Genomic DNA, 21,240 nt, shown 5'->3' with positions numbered 1-21,240 from the left:
GCTGGAAATGCTGCTGGTTTTGTGTGGTTTTCTGCCCTCTCCCTCTCTGGGACCTTCTCCTGTGAACTCCGTCTCCTTTATTGGCCCACATATTTCCATGTACTTTCTAGTAACTTGACTAGCTTTGAAATCTGCAACTCTGAGCACCAAATTAAAATTATTGAGAGGATAGACAGTCACAAAGGCAATGCAACCACAGAAGCCTTATTTTTGAAAGAAACAATTAGAAATCACACTGTTGAACTACTGTATCGTTTCTATGATCACGTGTACATGAACAGTAGTGGATTTAAAAAAAATACTGGGGAGCTGTGTCATGATTTGCATGAGATCAGTTTTCCCCAGAACTGTTCCAGAGCAGGAACATATTTAAGTTATATTAAAATTCTGCAGGAATCCGTGTAAAAAAACCACACATTAACATATACCTTTAAAGTGCTCTATATGTGATAAAATAAATACACCTGAATACCACTAATGAATATGTGTGATGTGAACATCAGGACATTTGGATCTTTAAGTTACTTTTTTATAAAATAATTTCTTGCTGAAAATCAGCAATTAATTCTACACATTTTTTCTGCCTAGTACAGTTCCCTTTCAATTGCCTGATAATTAAACAGAATTCTGTCAAATTTCGACCATTGCTAGTGTTTTGCAATGGAATTCCAGACACAAACAGGCATATTCATGATACAACAGGCATTTTCTTACGTGCCTTCCTAAAGTAAGGCTTAAATGTTCTCTCTAGTACTATGCTAATGGCTCAGCCCATGTATTGAGAACTTACAACTTGAAAATGCAGAATCAGTTCTAGTACTGGGAAAATAAAAAGAAAAATCCTCACGTAGAAATAATATCATATACAGCTGACACTGGAAAACCTGAAAATAAATCATTCAAATGCCATCAATCCATCTAAAATTTCAAGAATCAGCGTGAAGAAACATAAACCTGGGGGTAACTTGATCTTTATTTAGGCATATTTAAGAAAAGTTGCATCATATTCAGATAGTCTAGCACTGCAAATAAATTTTTACCGGATTGATAAAATTATTAACATCACTGATTTAAGGCAACTGTTACATGTTACATTAATATTTCAGTCAGATTGAATTCTTCTTCAGATACATTCATGCAATTAACTGTAATATATTTTTACACTGTACTTTGAATATATAGGATTGTTTTGTTTCCCCATATTAGACCTACCTGGTTAAGCTTTTCTCAAACAATACAAAGAATGGACTTGTTCTTCTGGGTGGAAGTGGAAAGCTTTAATGACTTAATGATTTAATGACTTATTTGATGCAAGAAATGCATATTGAGAATGCTGTGGAGATAAATACACATCTTTTATGTGTGTATCACATGCAAGCATGGAGAAATAGGAATGGAGGTTGAAACATAATTATTATTCTTAGTTAAAATCATTTTCCTTCATTAAAAAACCCAAAATATCCTTGCACTGAGCAGAAGGCCCACTAAACTGCCTGGTTTCCAGAAGATTCCTCTCCGTGCCAACCTCTGTCGGGGATGAGAAATCTTCCATGGAGCCATGAACAAGCCTCCATGTTGCATCTACTGTTCAGTCCATTTTTGTCTTCTCTTTTTCTTCTTCAATACCTGAAAACACATGGAGAACAGCTTTCAAAAATCTCTGAATGAATAAAAATGAAGAGTTTATCTAGAGAAGTTTCTTCTAATGCATTAATCTTTCTTTTCCCTTTATTGCTGTTGTTTCTCCCCTACTTGTTCACATGCTCTTGCATGTGTTACCTCACCTGCTGCGAATGAAAAGAGCATCTGCACACCTGATGGCAGTGGTTGTCCAGTAATGAACCGCGCAGCCCTCCCTCCCTCCAGACCATTTTCAGATCAGCCAAACCCCCTGCCGCACGCTCAGCCTTTGACTGCTGCAGGGGACTGGGAACACTCAGTTCCCTTGGCTCCTCTGCTCACCTAAGAGCAAATTGGAGTAGATGTTATTAGAGCCGAAGCTAAGCAGCCGACTTTATTTGAATGCAAGTTTTAAAAATTCTGTTTCAGAATTCAGTAACTTTAGCCCTCCCCCACCCCCCCCAATTTCAACGCTGGATTTTTAACAACTTTCACACACATCTCCGTTTTTTGAGAGCACAAGAATGAAGAGTCGGTTACTGTTGATAGGGTGCCTCCCTCTCCTTGCAGTGGCCATGTCTTTCAGTAATATCAGGAGGGCTGAGTTGACTGTAGGGCTCCTTAAAGAACTGGTCCTTGCTGCAGGACTTTTCTCTTGTCTATGCTCAGCAAAGTCTGGGCCAGGCAGCAGATTGTGTTTTTTCTGGCAATGAAAACATTCAGCTATTTCATATGCCTGTTCCTGGACAATGAATTACTATTGGTATCTGACAAAAGTATTGTTCTTCTGACTAAGCCCTCTCTGCCAAACATCTCAAATAAAAATATTTCTTTTGGAGATTTTTAGGCCTGCTGCATGTTGGAAAAGACAGACCTCTGAGGACTGAAGGCAAAAAATAAGTAATTTTTGAGAACATTGAGAGGAAAATCAAGTCACAAGTAAGATCACCTGCTAATGCAATCTATGCATAGATGGCAGTTACACCAAAAGTCACTTTCAAAACATAGCTAATTAATTCCAGGATGGGAAACAGTAAGAGTCACGTGCAGTTAGAAAGCACAACTGCAGAGTGGCCTTTGTTGAAAGAAGCAACAGGGAAAGAGATGGGTCTGCACACTGCCAACAGCACAAGTACAATGGCCCTGGGTGTCACTGGCAAACCGATGAAGAGCCATAGTCAAAGGTTTAACAACCAAAACAAGAGGCTGGGTCCAAAAGATTACAGTGGGTTTACAAAGCTGCTCCAGAGCCAACCTTGAGCCTTCTGCGTTTTGCTGTAAGGAACTTTTCCAATAGTTTTAAATGAGCTGTTTTATTTGCCTTTTAAAAAGAGCCTCTTTCCTTTCTTCTGAATTGCTCTACTGCAGATGCACCAAATACTTTGGCAGGAATGCAGATACCCTCAAAACTGTGGACAGACACTGGCTTGTAGAAAGGGCAAATTTTTCCTTGCCTACCATGTTTGTGGTTTAACTTGGAAAAACTAACTGCAAATCATTTTGTCAGTAGTGAGGTTTTATTTAATGCATCTCCAGAGGAAAAGGAAAAAAACCTCCAAACTCCAGCAACCCCCCCTCACCCCAGAACTCTCATGGCAGACTGCTTTAGTTTGAAAGCTTACTAATCAAAAGCCCCTTTTAAAGGTACAGTTCTCAAATGATATTTTCCCAAATCTTGCATGGAGAAAGATTGGCAGTATTTTAAATTTCTGCTGTCATACACTTCAGGTTGGGTTTATGTAAAGTATCTCAAGCATAGCAACACAGCAGGTGACTCATGGCATTTTCTGGTTTGCAAGTGCTTGAGCCACAAGGGAGTTTGGATCAATATTCTTTAACCAAATCAAGGAAATAACAGAGAGGATAATAAGGCCACGGTGAACCTACTGAAAGAATGATTAGCCTCGGCTTTTCTGGGGTGGAGGGCCACAAGAACCAGAGATTTTGTTAGGCATACTGTGGAATAACGAGGGAGATTTTCCACCTTTTACTTATTCATGGACTTGGTAAGAATATGTGACTCTTCACCACACTACTATGCTTCATACAGGACTTCACACAGGTCAAGTGAAAGTATTCCTTGTGGCTACCTTTTTTAGAAACTTCTTTCCTAAATTAACAAAAGTAATTAAAATAGACATGACTGTGACATCCAAGTGAGGCCTCAAAACCACACTTGAACGCTGCAACCAATGATCGCTGGTTCTAGGGTACAACCAAGGAAACCACTTTGCATCTGCTTGCTAATGTGAGCAAATATTAAGTAAAACTGATTTGAGTTCCTGGAATCAGGCTCTACCTAGCACTAGCGGACTTGTTAAAAGAGATTTGTGTGTGCAGTAAGCTACCATGTGAATTTACGTTTTATTAACAAGTGCACACTATGTTTCCCAAATGGGGATGCAGGCTGTTCATATGGTCACAATCCATTATGGGCCCAATTAATGTAACGACAGAATTCCCACTGAGCAAGTATTTCACTCCATTTGTGACTTGCTCCTGAGGAGATTATGAACGTTGTTTGCTTATTTCACACATTTTGACAAATGAAAACCATCTTTCGTAGACTAAAGGCATCTACTTTTAATCTTGTGTTCGTCTTATTTTCCCTTTTCCTTTACTCAGCATTGGCTGGCCTAGGCATGGTAGATGAATGTAGAGTAGACCGAGTTATGTTCACCCTCCAATAATGTGATCTTTCATTCCTATTATTTGATCAATGTGAAAATATTAATTTTCCTTGAGTAAATTTATAAGCAGAAAACACCTTATCTGAGAATACTTATATATACCTTATATCTGAGAATACAGTTTTTTATTTCTAACTCTAAGTTTAACATTAACAGCATTCCTACAAAATGATACTTTATTCTAGCTGCATTTAATGGGTTCATCAGCTAATAAGTGGGTTGTGAACCAAGTAGGTTGTAAACCTTTCAGGTAATTGCCAACAGCTCTTAAATTAGTATTAGAAGTTATAAAAAAATACATAGCTCATTCATAGCTCATCATGCTTTCCAACAGCCACTCCATTCATTTGACTGCTTCTAAGAGCAAGTAAGCAAGAAGTTTCAATGGAACTTCTGTCATTTTCCTTTGTTTTAGCCTACTAAAAATCTTGTTAACTTTCAGAGGAGCATCTTCAATCCTGACAGAGCATTTCATGAGCTAATATTCCTAAAACAATACTCACATTTTTGGGTATCCCAGATGTAGTTGTTCAGAACCTCTCCCATCAAGTAGAAAATGTTAATTATTACAGTAACAGCTGCGAAAAAGATTATTTTGACACCTGGGCTGAGGTGCTCAAGAAGCGGGTACACCCACACTCCTGTAACATGGTGAATCCAGCACACCCTGAAACAGAACAAAAACACCAAGTACTGACTCTTACAGCCCTGTTTTTCAGAAATAGTTTGGCTTAGCTACTGTAACCTAAAAAGAAATCATTTGAAAAGACAGTGAGTCGCAACTAAATTCAGCTTCTTGGAGTGCCTGGATATCTTTCGAGAACAGACATTAAAAATGATGAAACAAAGATTGATTTCCTGTATTGTTACAGCTTTGTTTTAAATTTAGTATGAGCACTTGACCAATTTTCAGGTTCTGATGTAGGCAGGCATTTCCTTGCTGCCTTTATATTTACAAAGAATATACCCTCCTGTTTTATACAGTAGCACAGAAAGAGCAGCACTCCCTCAATTCCAAGCAAGTTCTTTTCCCAAGGGGTATTCAGTGTTCTTGAGGCTCTCCTACACAGCCTGACTCTTGGCTTTCTGGAGCATCTTTGTTTTATTTTGTATACATTTGTGTGTGTCTGCTGCTTTTCCTCTTCACACCTGGCAAGTGGCTCAGTTTCCGGGTTTGCCAGAAACACATGGTTCACCTTCTCTTTAAAACAATAACTTTTCAGCACCTGTGTTTTAGACTGCTCCTCTTTTCCTTTCAGCTACCTGGCATTATTTGGGATCTAATGATTTTTCTCTAGGTGGGACAAACACTAAAAAAAAAGAAGAAGAAACCCTGTCATCAGTGAAATTCTGCCTACTGCACTCAATAAAGGAAAAGGAATGATGGTGACTCACTGGTGTCACAGAGATTTTTAGCATTCAGCTACAGTGGAGATCATTGGTACACTAACCCAAGAGACAGTGTGTAAGCTCTACTGCAATGCAGCCTGAAGAACCTCTCCAGGTACGTGGTTTCTGTGTGTGTGACTGCAATGGACACCTGCGCTCTCTGAAAGGAGAGATGTTGCACTAAGATCTGAAACGGTGAAGTCAGAAGGGAGCAGACGGAGTCCATACATTCCAGTAGCTGGAACCTAAGAAAGGGAAATGCTGCCAAAAATCTTAGCAAACATCACAGAGGCTAACTGGGAAAAATGCTCAGCGGAGACCAGACTGCGGCCTGTGAGCTGCTGGGCTCTCTGTAAGAATGTAGATCTTTTCCTCTCTGATCCTGCAATTTGAGAGAGAAGCATACAGCGAAGCACAGCTAGAGAGAAGACTAAGCAGTTGCAGAGACGATTACTGATGGGGATTTCCATGTCCATATGATTTGCTTCACTTGCTGATACTTCTGTTTGTTTAAGGAAGACTTTTGATCACTACGTCAACAGTCATAGGCTCCTGAAGAGCAGAAACACAAAAGTCTACTCAAAAACACTGTAATAAATGCCTGTCACACAGAGAGTACAGCATCCCTGTTTGATGATTCTCCCTCACCCTGGAAATGTTCATGGTTGTCATAGCTTCCCTCCTCCTTAGAAAAGCTTTTATTACAGCCAAACCTTTAGCAGTTGCACACTTCATGTAGGAATTTACATGTGTTGGTAAATTAATCTGCATGATCTAAATGCAGACTAAAAACACTTTCTCCAAAGGAGTTCACATATGGTAAATGATCTCTATACTTTACAGTTACTTTCCACAACTTTGTTTTGTGCCAGAATTAAACTGACAAGATAAAAGTAACTGTGAAAAAATAAAGGGTTACTGTGTAATCCATGGTAACAGGGGATACCATGTTCCACTTGGTCAAAGAAAAGGATGGGATAGTTGGTAGAAGTTTATGGGGTGTCTTTTACTCTCAGGTTGGCTTAGGAGGGAGTGTCTATTATTGCCCCACATTTTTTGGTTCATTTACTTTTGTTTTATGATCATTTTGCGAAAAGCAAGCTCCAATGGAAAAAAAAAAAAAAGAAAAAAAGCCAGTGTCTCTTTTTCACTTTTCTCTGGCGTGACGAAACTGTCCATCAGCATAAAGACCTTTACAGAAGGACTTTTCACGGGATGTTCTAAACGGCACCTATGTACCCAAGTTCATGAACCAAGCAGAAGTGACATTTACTAGAACGCATTTATGCTGGAAAGAAATATTTTCTCAATCTGACCAGTGAGTCACCGATGAGCTCACAAATGTCAGCTGTGTCTGGTTAGTTCAGAATCTTCGAGTACATTTTATGAACTCTGTTCTTTGCTGCCCAGAACGGTAGCCCGTTATTTGTTTGGTGACACTGCTCGTGTGTTCAACCTATCTGTTGTACATCTGTCCCCAGGGCAGTGACAACGTAGGAGCTCGTGCTTTGAGGACAGGAGGTACCGAGTGCCGCTGAGGAGATGACTGCCACCGACTCACCTGATCAGCCACCCTGATCTTCCCTGCTCACTGCGTTTTGATGGCATGGTGTTAGCCTTCTCTCCACTGAGCACTGACACGCCGACTGCTCCTGCGTTGCCTGCACCACAAATGGCAGCAGCAAGAGGATGATTGCTACCATGGAAACCTCACCTGATGGCCTTTCTTAGCGGGTTCGTTCCTGCTTGAATACAAGCTAACTCAACGCTGCACAATAAAGAGCTGATCAACCAGAGGCATAAAGCCTCCATACAAGATTGCTGATTACTAATGTTAATGAATGCCTTTAACATTGCAATTCCAGTAGTCATTATTCCCGGCCAACCTCATTATTAGATAAGCACAGGGGAGCATGCATTAAGATTTACTTAGGAGTGCAAATCTAGATCCAATTTAAGACCCTGTTATTGAACAGGTATAAAAAAAATGGGTTGTTTAGACAAAAATATACTGATGAGAAAAAGTTCAAGCTAAAACTGGGCTGATTACTTCTGAGAAGATAAAATTAACTTAGAACCTCCCTGTGGTTTGGTTCTGTGACAGCCCATGTAGATGCAACCGTGCATTTTTCAAAGAGGAATATGCTACAGGTGATAGAGCTCATTTTTTTCCATTTGTTAGAACTGGCAAGAAAAAAAGGAATGGAGATATTCCCACATTGTATTCAAATTAAAATGTATGTTAAAAAAATTGTGATTTTGGGAAATTTTCAACCAGATGGTGTAGAAAACAGAAAAAGCTATTTGAAAACACACACTATTTCTTCTTTTTAAAATATCTGTCAAAAAGCTTGACTTTGTAGCTGTTTTTCACTTTTAGTATACAGTGGATGTTGTATATCTCACCTATCAAAGTAATGAGTCTTCCTGTTTGCCGTTTTTCCAGCAATAAGTCTGTCTGAGAACACGAAAATCATGCAGAGAAGATACACGTACATTTCTTTGGCTACAGATTTTTTGTTGACGAAGAAAAGCAACTACTTCAAACAACTGTGGGAACCTTGTGTGAAATGTAGTCCTGGTACAAGCAAGCTCAAAAGGTGGATAGCATGGTAGATGACCGTGACAACTGAAAGGTTTTGCAGTGGGAGCCAAGTTGCAGAAAGTGGTTGCTCCTTCATGATGGATACACGGCTACGTGAGTTTGAAAACACTTGCCAAGGCATCACAACTTGCTGGCACTTCGTGGCCTGGACTCTGAGTCTTCACCCATTTCCTGACCAAACTGAATCCTTCAGCTACATCTGCAGCTAAACAACAACCACTACTATGTGATCTGGAAACAGAAGTGCTAGGTGGAGGGCTGTAGAACTTTTCAAAGAGCAGGGAATGAGAGGACACAGAAAAACAACGCATGCCATAGAATGGCTGAAGAACTTCAAATGCTCTTCCTCCTAGCAGAAGCAGCACTATAGCAGAACTCAGAGGCAAGAAATTCAAATCTAATAAAGGACATATCTTTCTGCATGATGTCTAATTAACCTCAGGAATGGTCCACCCTATCTTGCAGCGACATACCACTGAACTCTTGATATTAAAAAAAAATAGCATACAAGTTTGGAAGGATGTCATGTTTCCATTTAATTCACTCCTCTGCTCTGGGCAATATCACGCAACTCTAGGAAGCTTCTGAAGTCAGGAGACTGTACAAGCAATAAGAATGTGCACAGTTGTGCTTAAGTTCAAAGAGTACACAGTGTATAAACTATCAAGTCTGCAGGAACCAAGCATCCAGTTTTTGATGTAGGTTTTGGAAGAAAGCTGTCCTTACAGGCTGGTCATTCTAAAATGGCCTGCTGAATCTTTTTCTGAAGCATCTGACATTAGCAACAGTCACAGTCTTGATACGTGACCACTCTGATCCACTGCAGTAATTCCTTTCTGGTTACTTCTTGCAGCAGTGCAGAAGCAGATCCTTTCCTACACCTTCTGTGCCATTCCGGTTTCCAGTGACTGGCACAAGGGACGGCTGATTCTCTGCCCCCAAACAGATCCCAAGCTAGTTCCTGTTGTGGCTACAATTTATCAAATGACAGGACATGGGCACTTTCTACACTTTTATTTCATGATCTTTCCTAGCGTCACTCTCCTGTTCCACAGAAAGGGAGAACTTTACCCAGAACTATTAAATTGCGGAATGTCTCCCAAAGGAGGTGACGGGCTTACAGCAGCTGAGTCATTCAAAACTCAAACGAACAAATCATTTGTGGTTACAGACTAGGGACCAACCCTGTGCTTTCAGAGGCAGGAGCACAATGACCCACACTAGATCTGTTCTACTTTTGGTTTCTAATACTGACTGAAGTGATGTGAGGGACATTTTCAACAATCTTTATGATTTTTTCTTCCAAAAACATAGGGCAGCTTATTCTGCATCTAATCAGAACTGTTAAGGTCTCATCCATCTTAAGATGTTGGGATCTTTATAATGTCAGCCAAACAGGTGTAAGTCACCTACAATAGGAACGTGTAATGTTTAGAAATTTTAAATACTAAAAAATAAATTCAATAAATAGTCATCAAGAAATAAAAGCAATAATTTCCTCTTTTCCAATTTCTTATGCTGGATTCTTCTCCACTGATCTGACTGCTGCTGAACAATACCAGAGTCATAGGACTGTCCTCCTGGTATGGAATGGCTGATGCAGTCAGAAGACAAATCCAGGAAAACTGCAGCTGCAAATAATGTCACACAGTAATGTCATGCAAAACGTACTCAGCATGACACAATGTTGTCATCCTTTGAGATGAACGAAGCTTAGCAGAAATTTTTGTTTACGTACAGGTAGCTAGAATGACAGAAACTCTGCAGGATTTGGAAGTCATCTATTTTGATAAATATTTAATTTTAAATATAGAAATGGTTGCTATGCTTTCTTGAGCTATATTTTAAGGAGCTACACAAGCAAGTGAGAATGTATTATCTATGCATGTCATCTGTGATTGTACTGTTGCTTTGACTGAAACACTTGAGGATGTGGAGGTGGAGGGGAGCCAGAATGTAACAGTCCATAATGGCCACGTCAGAATTAACGGGCTGAGGATCCGTGCAGACTTCTCTTGCTGAAAGCACTTTTGCTCTTCCACCCTTCTTCTGGGTCAGGCACAAGGGATGCTAATCTTCTCCTGGCCTATTTCTGCTGCTTCTACTTCTTCCTACTCTTTCCTGTTCTGAGTAGTCCTGGCTCCAACTCTTTTCCCCTCCTCTGCATTGTCGCATCTATCACCCACCTCTCTGTCAGCCTTCCACCCCAATTTCAAAGCCCGTCTCTCTCTCTTCCCCTCCAAGCTTTTCCCACTTCCTTGCACAATTTCAGCTTTCAAGCTGCTGACCTGTGAGCTGCACATTTCCTTAGCCATGTTCTCTTTTCACCAGTGGCTCATCTCTTTTACTTGCCTCAAGGACTTTTCACTTGGTTTTCCTCAACCATTGATTGCTCTGATCCCTACTGAATATCTCGCCCCAGAGCTCACTTCCAAAAGCATTTATGGCCCTCTCCTGACATATAGACACACAACAGACCCTAGTACAGCTACGCTGTGTCTCCTACTCCATCCGTATCTGTCACTTCCACGCTCAGCCGCCTCAGAAATCCTTCTGGTTTCTGAATCCTGCCTTCTTAATAAATATGGCTGCCAATTCTCACCAAGCTTCACTCTTTCGCTCTTCACCCTTCCCTTCTCAATTTCAAGGTTTGTCCTAGCAGTCAGCATCCCTATCCTTTTGCCAACATCTGCTCTTTCTGATCTTCCTCTCCTTCTATGGAGAACCGCTAATGGAAATCCTACAGCAAGGCTGACAGCAGCTATCTCAAATTCATTCCAAATTCTCAGAGCGTACATTCCTTTCTTAAATTCACTTGAGAAGAATTCAGCAAATTACACCATCTAAATGCTTTCCCTCAGCACATCTACAGAACTCTCCTAAAGTCACTTAAAGTCAAACTTTATTTTCAAATGAAAGTTTAAAGGTACCTGAGATACAGAAATAGATTTATCAGCTTAATAGATTTATGAATTGAGTCCAAGCTTGGCACATGTGGAGAGAACTTCTAGTGGACTTAAGATAGCAATGAGAGAGCAGATCAAGCCTTTTGCTCCCAAACATGTAGCCCTGCATGACTACAGCAGTGGAATCAGATTCTTAGGGTCTGATTGTCTGGCATCCTCAACTACTCAAAAGCAGAGGGAACAAGAAAGCTATTTTAAATAACTATATTCGTCTCAGTTTATTTTAGGGACATATTAGGCTCTGATATTAGTTGCCATGAGGTCATTCTTATTACAAGGAGCAACACATTTCTGGCTCTTTTCTGTTCCTTGACAACCAGCTCCATACTCCCATTGGCAGTATTTTCTGGTAGTACTGGCAAGCTCTTGGGTTTTCTTAGCACTGTCTAGATTTAACAATTCAATACAAATTGTGACCTTTTCAAGCCATGTTAAATAAAGCCAATTGGCCTTTCCCAACTTAACCCATGGCCTTGATCCTGAAAGTCCATGTATGGTGTGCAACAGGCAATGCAAATCTGTGAACACTGTGCCTGAGCACAGTTCCTTAAGAGCAAGGCAGAGCTCTCCCTCCACAGGCAGTACATGAGCTAAGTGTGCCTACCAAATGCTCCTGATTGAAGAGTGGGAATGAAGACATAAATTAAAAAAAAAAAAAGAATATATTTTTTTAACTCTTCAAGAAAGGATGTTCCTCAAACAACATGACTCTGATGAACGCTTAGGGGATATTAAGTTATTTAGCTAGATTCTTCTAACTTTGGTGATTCTATTCAGATTTTTTTCCCACTTTCTCATTTATCAAATACATATAATAAAAGCTCTCTATTCCACCATCCCTTCCATATGTGAAAGATTCAGCCACATATGAAGCAAATCAGAAGATCTCCTCTACCTGGAGTTGAAAAATGCATTAACAGAGTCTAAACTAAACAATATCCTCCTGCATGCTCCTTTAGAGTAAAAGTGAGACTTGATGAATCACGCAGCATGTTAAGGAAGTTTCAGATGAGGTGGGGAGACTTCAAAATTCACAGGTAAAAAACAGAGAACATCTGATTAGCAACTGTCTCCATTTTATACCGAGGGAGTTTCAGTGAACACAATGCTGCTGAGGGAACAATGACGTAGGGAGAAGGACTCTAATGCTCAAGCAGAAGATATCTAGCTTCAAGGTAAAAAAAAAAAATAAACCAAGAACTATGCACCAGCAGGGGACCCGGGGACCCACAGACAACCAAAGATACAAAGGAAGGAAGTTCCAAAAGACTGCATGTAACTAGGTCATTTGCAGGTGTCATCTCATTGTAATGCACTGTGCTAACCTTGAGGGGTCTACAGTGTACAAGAGCAGCAAATCCTAATGATATAATTACAAATTCTCTAAGTGATCACAGTCAGTACTTCAATGTGGTTACCTAGCAGTAGGAAGATAGTGAACCTTAGCTGTGAAAAGTATGTATCCCTGAGTGAGATGGATGAGAAAAATACACTTTTCATACTTTTCATACTTCTATTCCCCAATCTGTGAACATCGAATACACTCTATTGATACCATTGTACCATGGTTTACCCTGCAGCCTCAGCCACATCTTGGACAGAGGCTTCCAAAACAGTTGCAGGCTGCAGATGCAGAACTTGCAGGTGATGGCATAGTACAGCCTGTGTGTCCCTCTGGTCTTCCTGAAGACTTCCTTTCATAAAAATGGATGGAGTAATGGGCTGCAAGTGTGGATTTTAGCAGGGCTACCATTAGGGAGAACAAGCAATTGTCTCATACCATCTTCTGCAGAATCCCAACTTGGTAGAAGGTGAGTCACTTGAGAGTAGGCCTATCCTTAAACAGCAAAAGCAAAGGGAGTTGACAGTAGCCTATAACTGAGTATCTGCTTAGTAGTTAATTTCTTAATGCAGAACCTTTTTCCTCTGCTTTATTTGTCCTACAATTTCCTTTTACATTGTACTTATAGCTGTAGGGTTCAGATGCACTGTAGTAGGCAGGATCAAGCCATATGAGAATCACACTGATACTGTAACAGCTTCTTAAAAGAATTTAAGACACCTCTGGTTTTATTTCATTTGCAGAACTAGGTTGCTTCATTTTTTCTATTTCTATTGAACATTATTGCATGTGTCTACTCAGATGATCATGAGGAAACAGTCACTGACATACTAGGTCAGATCACAGGTACAATAACTCTGCCATCTTGTGCCTAGGCACCTTCAGAGGAAGGTGGTAAATAAATAGCACAGTTACTTATTATCATATAAGTGTTAAAAGAAGTTCCTTTCTCTCGAAGAAATCATTATGTGCCTTTATGCATGAGACTGTTCTTATCTTAACATTGAAAATATTATTCTAGCTTAAGAAGTATATGCACGTTTATAAAAGTAAATGGCAGAATATGACTAGCATCCTGGGACACAGCATCCCACTTCAGCTGGATTACAATCGTTTTACGATCACTTGATGTGCGTTGATGTATATGAATAACGGCTTCTCTTTCATTGGACCAAAGGGAAAAATAGCATGGCTGAAGCAGTATTACAGTACTGCCTTGAGCCTGTGTTCCTCTCTCATTAGTTTGATCTCACTTGACTGGTGGTAAAAGCAGTATTACCCGTAGTTTTGGAAAACATCCCCTGAGCTGAGGGTTGTTGTGATGTGAGAAGAAGTAAACAGGAGGTCATGAAATGCTTGCAGAAAGGATAGAGGATATATGGTATCAAAGGAGCACTGTTAGACCAAAGTAAATTAACTCCATCATATAAGTCAGGTGCTTGAATAGAAACTGCCCAAAGACAGAATTTAATGTTGCATAGGAAAGGTTATTGCTGTTTAGTTTTTCACAAACATTTGCATTTTTTAAAATAAACTGCAGAGTGTTTGGATTACTAGGTTATTCTGCAATCAATTTTACAGAAAGAATTTATGAACTAGTAAAGAAAAAAGACAGTGTTCTATCTTTTCTGTTGCCGCGTAAATACCGATGCAGGAAATCATTTGCCTATTCTCGATTTTATTTGATAGAACAAAACCCCTAAGCAATAAAGCGAAGGTCCAAGAAAAACATTTAGCTTGAAAAAAAAAGGTCGAAAAATGTACCCTTGGAAAGACCACTGCTTACATGGGATTGTTCAACAAATTCCTGTTGTGTGAGGTTTGGCATATACTTTCTAAAAATATAAGCATCTGGGGAAACCAGACAAAGCCCAGGTCTTGGACCAAACGAGGCATGCAGCGTGAATCTGTTAGCGATTATATCCATAATGAAATATGTGCCCAAATTTAGCAGTACAAAACCCCCAATACAATATGAAAACACAGCATGTACAGCCCTTACCATAAAATATAGCCAACAGCGAAGGTGCACACTGCAGCCAGTCCGCAGCTCCTGCTGGGATACTGATGATGTGTTGTTCTCATCTCGATTAATATAAAGGGCAAAACTGTTGTATGCTAAAAAAAACACAACACAAAACAACAGGGGAAAATCAGGTGATACGAATGATTCTCACTGCATTTCCATGCTAGTTCTGCAACAAGAATCTTAATCACAAAAACCTAAAGACAGTTTCTGGATGGCTAGAAGGAAAAGGTAATATGACTCTATAAAGTAGATCAATAACCCAAATGCTTAATATTACCTCTATAATGTTCAATTGTTTGAGAGAGCGAGGGAAAACGGAGTGAGCAGAACATGCTTTTCACGTTGGCCAGGGATCCAAGGAGGACACTCAGTGAGTGAAAGCAGGACATGGCATGAGGGGACATGGATTCCGAGGGGACACGGATCCCTGTCCTAGCTCAGCCCTGCAATTGCTCTGTGATGCTTGCCACATCATTTTGGTTGTTTTGACCATTCAAGTTAAGAGGCAATGTGTCTGATTTTCAGAAGCTCTAGGCACAAACAATGCCAAATGTATGAATATAAATGGAGGTATTTAATGCTTCCGAGAATTAGGTTTAAATGTATCTCAATCTGGGGACTTGAGAACAGGGGACATATTTTCAAATGATAGCCTCAATACCTTTGTTCCTTCATCTGCAAGGCAGGAGCAATTATCTTCTTCGGAAAGGTGGTGTGAATCTTAATTTGTTAGTTATTGTGCAAAATGGTTTTAGATTCCCAAATGAAACATATGAAAGCCAAAGCTGTAAAAACCTTTTCAGCCACTTGTCTTTATTTAGCTGTGAAAGGCCTTATTTTGTCATTTTTCCATACGCATTTTCCTACACTGTCCCTTCTGAGAAGGTCTGTTCATCCGATTAATGTCAGCAGCATGAAAAATTGCATCTAGCCTGCCCCCAACACTTGATGTCTAGATCTCAGAGTGCTGGCAGGCATGAAAATATACACAAGCGAAGCACAAGCGTGTCGTGAAATAAACCCCATCATTTCCGAATACACACCTCACCCAGAACCAGCATTACTGCACACTCCAGAAACATGTTCTGCCTTGCCACCTCGGGCCCACACTATGGCTGGAAACGAAGGTTATGGTTTATGTTGGCCACAACCCACCGTTAGCTGTGCACATGTAGTACTTTTGGGTGGTGGAGGGCTGGACTGGTACATTTGCAGTAGTTATGCTGCAGACCCTCACGCACATGAAGGCAAGACAGACATGGAATAGAAATACCTTTGCGTGAATAACAGGTTCCCATGAGAAGAAACAGTGGAGTACTGAGCCTTTAACAAATGTGGAGAAGGAAGAATTGTTTGAATGGGAAATGATAAGATAATGGAAAGGCTCTGGCTCACAGATGTAACATAATTTGAATCGGGTAACTGCTCTGATTTTCAATACATTAGTAATTAATGACTGGCATTTGGAGAATGTCAGGTGGATAATACAGCAGTTAGGGGAGCTTTCAATATCTTCATCTTTTAACAACTTGTTCCGCCCCCATCCCTTTGAACAGTATAAAACAGCATCAAGGGAACTCATAGATGTTTTACATGCGTTCTGTAATAGAGGTGCCCACTGTTAGAGGAGAGGTCTATTAATTGCGCTGTACCTACAGAGTCCATTAACAGGGACTGACAGCAATACAAGCCCTGGAGGTTCACTTCTAAGTCTTGCATTGAGGTGAAAAAGGTCTTTAGACAGAGATCAGTACCTCACTGCACAGCCCCCAAAACCCTGTAGCTGGAGGCTGTGCAACTGTTCCCTGCCATGGCTCCATAACCTCTTCAGAGGCACAAACAGAAGACTACGAAGACTTTTAACTCCCAAACCCACCCTTGATATTTCTTGTGTGACGCATTCTTGGGATACAGTCACTTAGTCTTAACTGCTTGTAACACACAGGACAGTTGCAGAGCTTGGGAACTGTATTTCTCAACTGAAGTGTTTGCCACTTTGGATACTGCTTGTTGATGCACTCTTCGTTGATGATAACAACTCAGTAGCTTGCCAATTAAAAAGTAGTTAAAATAATTTCAGTAACTGCTCTCTAATCCAGAATCCTTTTCTCCTTTCTTTTTTCCTGTGGTTATATAATAAAACAGGTCATTATTTTCCTAAATTCTTCTTTCTGCTCTTTTCTAAAGGTAAGAAAAAAAAGAGGATAATGAGCTATAGCACTGAGGAGTTTATGTGCAACATCCTGTCAAAAAGCACAGTGCAATTAGAAGCGTAAGGAGAAAAAACAGAGACATGTATCTTTAATCTTAATCACTTAGAGCAAATGCAGGTGCTACCTGCAAACAGCACAGTTTTAAAAAGCCAAGGATGAACTTCAGTTTAAGATATTCTAATGAAACCGCCACTTTAAAAAGCTACTTCAGATGCTTCACCCAACCTACAACAAAGATAAAATTTCCCTTTCCTACACTTCCAGCCCCTTCAAAAACCTTAATTTAAAAAACATAACCCTTTCTAAGCAGGGATACCTTCTGTCAAACAAAACACTTAGAAAATAATGTTGATGCTTCCTTGACCTGTTTGTTAAAGATCATGCAGTGCTCACCAAAGATGCCCAGTTAGTATCTTGGGGACTGATCCCATTTGCTCACCATCGGGCTTGGTACAGGCCTGGGAAGGACAGCACATTTCTCACCCTGCTTGTCAAAGTATCTCTAGAGGCTTACTTAAGAGAAGACTCAGGCATGAAGAGGTTCAAAATGGTGAGGATGATTAGTCACTGTAGCAGAAGCTGTCATTCTGCAACATTTAAAGTCTTAAAGAAAAGGGCAACTTATAGAGTATAGTGACTAGTATAGTGAATTATAATAGTAGTAAACTATGCTATTATGAGCAAAAAATACTATATGGATAAGGCATTTTTATTACTACCGAAAAAAAAGGAAAAGGAGATTTGACAGATCTGCTAGCAAGTGCTGGTCTCTGCAGAGCAGCAAACTGCAATTTCCTCCCCATTTTGCATCCACCACTCAGTGCTGCTTCCTGAAGTTTGGTCACCTACAAGTGGGGAAGAAATTTGGCTTGCCGAACCTTCAACTGCTCGTAACGATGCGTGAAGACAGACAGAGACCAGCTTGACTCACAGAGCCCAGGTGGAATTTGCAGGAAGGATATCATATGGATAATTTGATCCAGGAAACTCTCAGAGACTGACTCCGAAGGAGCAGCCTCTGAGTGAAGCTCAAGAAGTGGACCAAAAACCAGCCTGAGGGCTGCAGGTGGTTAATTTCTCGAACCACTGCAACAACTTTCTGAGAGAAATTCTGCTTGAAAGGCACAGTCTTCAAAAGGTATTTTTAAAATATGCACCTCCCCTCACATGGAATATATGTGCCTAATGACATATTAGGCTGGAAAAGCACATTACGAATAGGCAGCACATCTGAAATGTTGGCTTGACAAACCGAGATTTGATGGAGGGCTGCACTTCTGCAACAGGTAGCTGGAAGAAGAGATTTTATGTAAATCAAGTACATTAGGAATGAGTTCTGTAATAGTCTTTAGGCAAATTAAATGCTTGCTCTTGAAAGCCTGATTGTATGTTTTATCTTCCAACTAGTAAGTGCTGCTTTTTTTAACACTGTTTTCATCAGTACCTTGACTAGCCTTTTGTCCTCCCCTAACTGTGCTCTAAGGGGAACTTTAAAGCCCTTTAGAAGGTGCTAAATCAACAGCTTTGAGTATCTTCTGTCCTTAGCACAACCCATGGCGCTGCTATCTTCCCACTAAGCCACCCGGTCCTGATCTGCAGAGGTTGACCAGAATTACCTTTAAGACCAGGAGTGCAGTCTAAAAGAGCACCTGCCTCCTCAGGTTCCCAGTTAGTGTGCAGAGGCTTTCCTGGAAGCTTTCCTGGAGTAAGGAGCCTACGTGTACGTGCTGATCTATGTAATTTCTGCAGCCTGGGACCTGGAGGACTGCTCCCACACCTGCTGCGGAAGCTGCCCTGCACTACGTCACCACCACGCCAAAGGCTGCTGATGCTGCCATGAATCTGTCTGAGGCCCCTCCTTGGTGCCCTCTGCGGAAATGGCTGTGCAAACTGCTGCATGCCGGCTGCCTCCGTTTTCTGTCTTCCTAAATTCCTCTCAAAAATCTAGTTTCCATCAGTAGGACGCCATCCTTCGCTTCTTTTTCTGAGCTCCCAACTCGATTATGCGTTGTTAAACAGCTGCTGCATGTCAGAGTGAGTGAAGCAACCTGTCTGCATCTCCTTCTTACTGCTCAAGAGTTTGTGCAGCTCCCGAGATTAAAGACTTTACAGAAATGATCAGCAAAGTAACCCATGTCCATTCCTCTTAATTTAAAATCACAACCAGTGTATTCTCCCTAGAAACCAATACTAGTAGGCCTAAAAATCTCTACAGTCGTAGTCAGCACCATTTGTAAAGTAATAGCAGTAATAAAGCTGCATTTTCCGCATGTTCCTACTGGAGTAAAGTGGAGAACCAGATCAGAAGCTAGTAAAACAAGGGGCATGATCGTGATTTACTTGTTGAGAAACTTCTGAGAAAGGAACAGCTGGCAAGAGAGTATTTATGTGTCATCTGAAGGATGATACCTTCCACCAAGGCAGCCTAATCCATAAAGAGAGCAGCAGGATATCAGAACTGGGTGCATAATAAATTGGAATCCTTGAGTGAGTCTGAACCCTTCTGAGACTGAAAGTGCTGGTAGCACTTTTCCTTTTACCAATGAGAAATTATGACTATTAACTGAGACACACTGATGCACAGGATGCACTCCAAGGCAGCCACAGACAGCTCATTAATTACTATTGTAGGTTGGAGAGAGGAAGAAGTATTCCATGATCTGAACAAAGACTAATACCATACAATGCCACAAAACACACAAGAGCCAGAGACAACCGTTTGCAATCAATATGAGTGCAGAGTCCTTTGAAAAGAAAATTAACACTTCCTCCTTAATGCTAGCCCCTCTTTTCCTCTTTTTTGTACATAAATTCAGTGGACACGGTGTATGTTATGTAATCGGAATTGTATCATTTTCTCCACACATACCTACAGTTGACGGGTTTGTTCTCCTTGTTCCTGACATATGCAGTATACACTATACACTGGAACAGCACTGTCAGTCTGCTCTCACCCCTGTGATTGTATTAGTGTCAGGGAAGGTTATATATAGGTGCTTATCTATAGAATTTCCACAGTGCCAATCACTGAGGCACTTCAGCACCTCTAAAGCTTTACTAAACATACCCTTGCAGCAGTCCTGCTCTGTAGGGGCAGGATGTCCTATGCCCATTTTGCAGAAGGGGAAGACAGAGATGGAAGGCCTCACTCAAGGTCACGTAGGGTAGCTATGGAGGAACGGAGGACCACATCTTATTCCTCAGTTTCTGTGCAGGGTGTCGGCCTAGGAAGAGCAAGCATGTACATAGAAGTAATAAAATTTTGGTAAGAAAGCACCTCTACTCATTCAAGTTTATAGCTCTGAGACATCTTGGCCCTTTTTGGCGTCTCTCAGTGAGATCACCTCTTTCACTGTCGTGGTTCCTCTCCGCATTTGGAAGTTTCTCAACTGTTTCCCTCTGAGCTGTCCCTCTCCCATCTCAGCTCCTACTGCTTCAAGTTGCTGCTTTGCAGCTCTTGTCCTCCTGGTCCAAGGGACTCCCTCTGTGCCTTCCTCACCCCGATTCAGTAACTCCTGGGGCGATGCACCCTCACTTCTGTCTTGGCCTCTTTGAGTTACCGCAGGCTGTCCCTGCAGATCCGTCCGTATGTTTGGCAGGTGCAGATGATGCCTTAACTTAAGACACAACAAAATCTTGGTCACTTGGACTCGAAACAAGATGGTGGCAGGGACAGGATGGGATAGGATGTGGCACATCTGGTATAGCAAAATTAGGTAATACCAGTGCCGTGATGCCAGCTGAAACAGCACTGTCATGTTACATGCTTATTTTTCTTTCCTCTGTACGATTCAATATGACTGCTTTTAATACATGTCACGTATCCAGGCACCATGAAACACATGCAAAATACAATGTCATGTAAGTCACCTCTCCCTCTCTGCTGGGACCCCTTAGCCAGACTTTCTGTTCCTTCAGGGACGTGCCCAAACTCCCCAGTCAGCTCCCAACAGTGTGCCCTGCATTACTGTTAGGAGACTTTTGAAGTACGAGGGGAACCAACAAAGCTCAGCTCCTGTTCAGTCAGCTGCAGCTGAGCAAACTCTTGTGAGCCCCACTTTACTCTCAACCTCAAGTCCTTATTTCTGCCACAAAATCATTAGAAAACATGCCAGTAAGGACTGGAACATACACACACACATGCATGTCCTGTGCAAGGATCACTCACTCATTATCAAAATATTAGGCAAAGTATTTTTCTACATATTTTGTTCAGCCTATTTGACTCTTACCGGTTAAACCATTTGCCCTACAACTTCCTAATCTACCACTTGCAAAAAGGTTTATCCAGGCAAAGAAATATTTTCTCGTGTCTTGCAATTATCCTTAAAATCAATGTTTATAGACATATATGTACAGACTTACGTGTAGAACAGATTTAATTTA

The 21,240-nt window shown here is 40.9% G+C and overlaps 1 protein-coding gene across 1 annotated transcript in view; it reads right to left on the bottom strand.

Annotated features, from left to right (window-relative positions):
- Window positions 1-955: 955 nt before the first annotated feature.
- AIG1 (androgen induced 1) overlaps window positions 956-21,240 on the bottom strand; it is a 123,549-nt gene continuing 103,264 nt past the window's right edge. The window contains exons 4-6 of the mRNA XM_035538867.2: window positions 14,615-14,730; window positions 4,814-4,977; window positions 956-1,626 (exon numbers count right to left, since the gene is read on the bottom strand). Coding sequence (XP_035394760.1) covers window positions 1,589-1,626; window positions 4,814-4,977; window positions 14,615-14,730 — 318 coding nt within the window. The 3' untranslated portion in view covers window positions 956-1,588. The remainder of the gene's footprint in view (window positions 1,627-4,813; window positions 4,978-14,614; window positions 14,731-21,240) is intronic.

This window comes from Cygnus atratus, chromosome 3 (genome assembly GCF_013377495.2).
Source record: "Cygnus atratus isolate AKBS03 ecotype Queensland, Australia chromosome 3, CAtr_DNAZoo_HiC_assembly, whole genome shotgun sequence".
Lineage (NCBI taxonomy): Eukaryota > Metazoa > Chordata > Aves > Anseriformes > Anatidae > Cygnus > Cygnus atratus.
The sequence above is the reverse complement of the archived record's forward strand: the minus strand, read 5'-3'. Positions and strand labels throughout refer to the sequence as shown.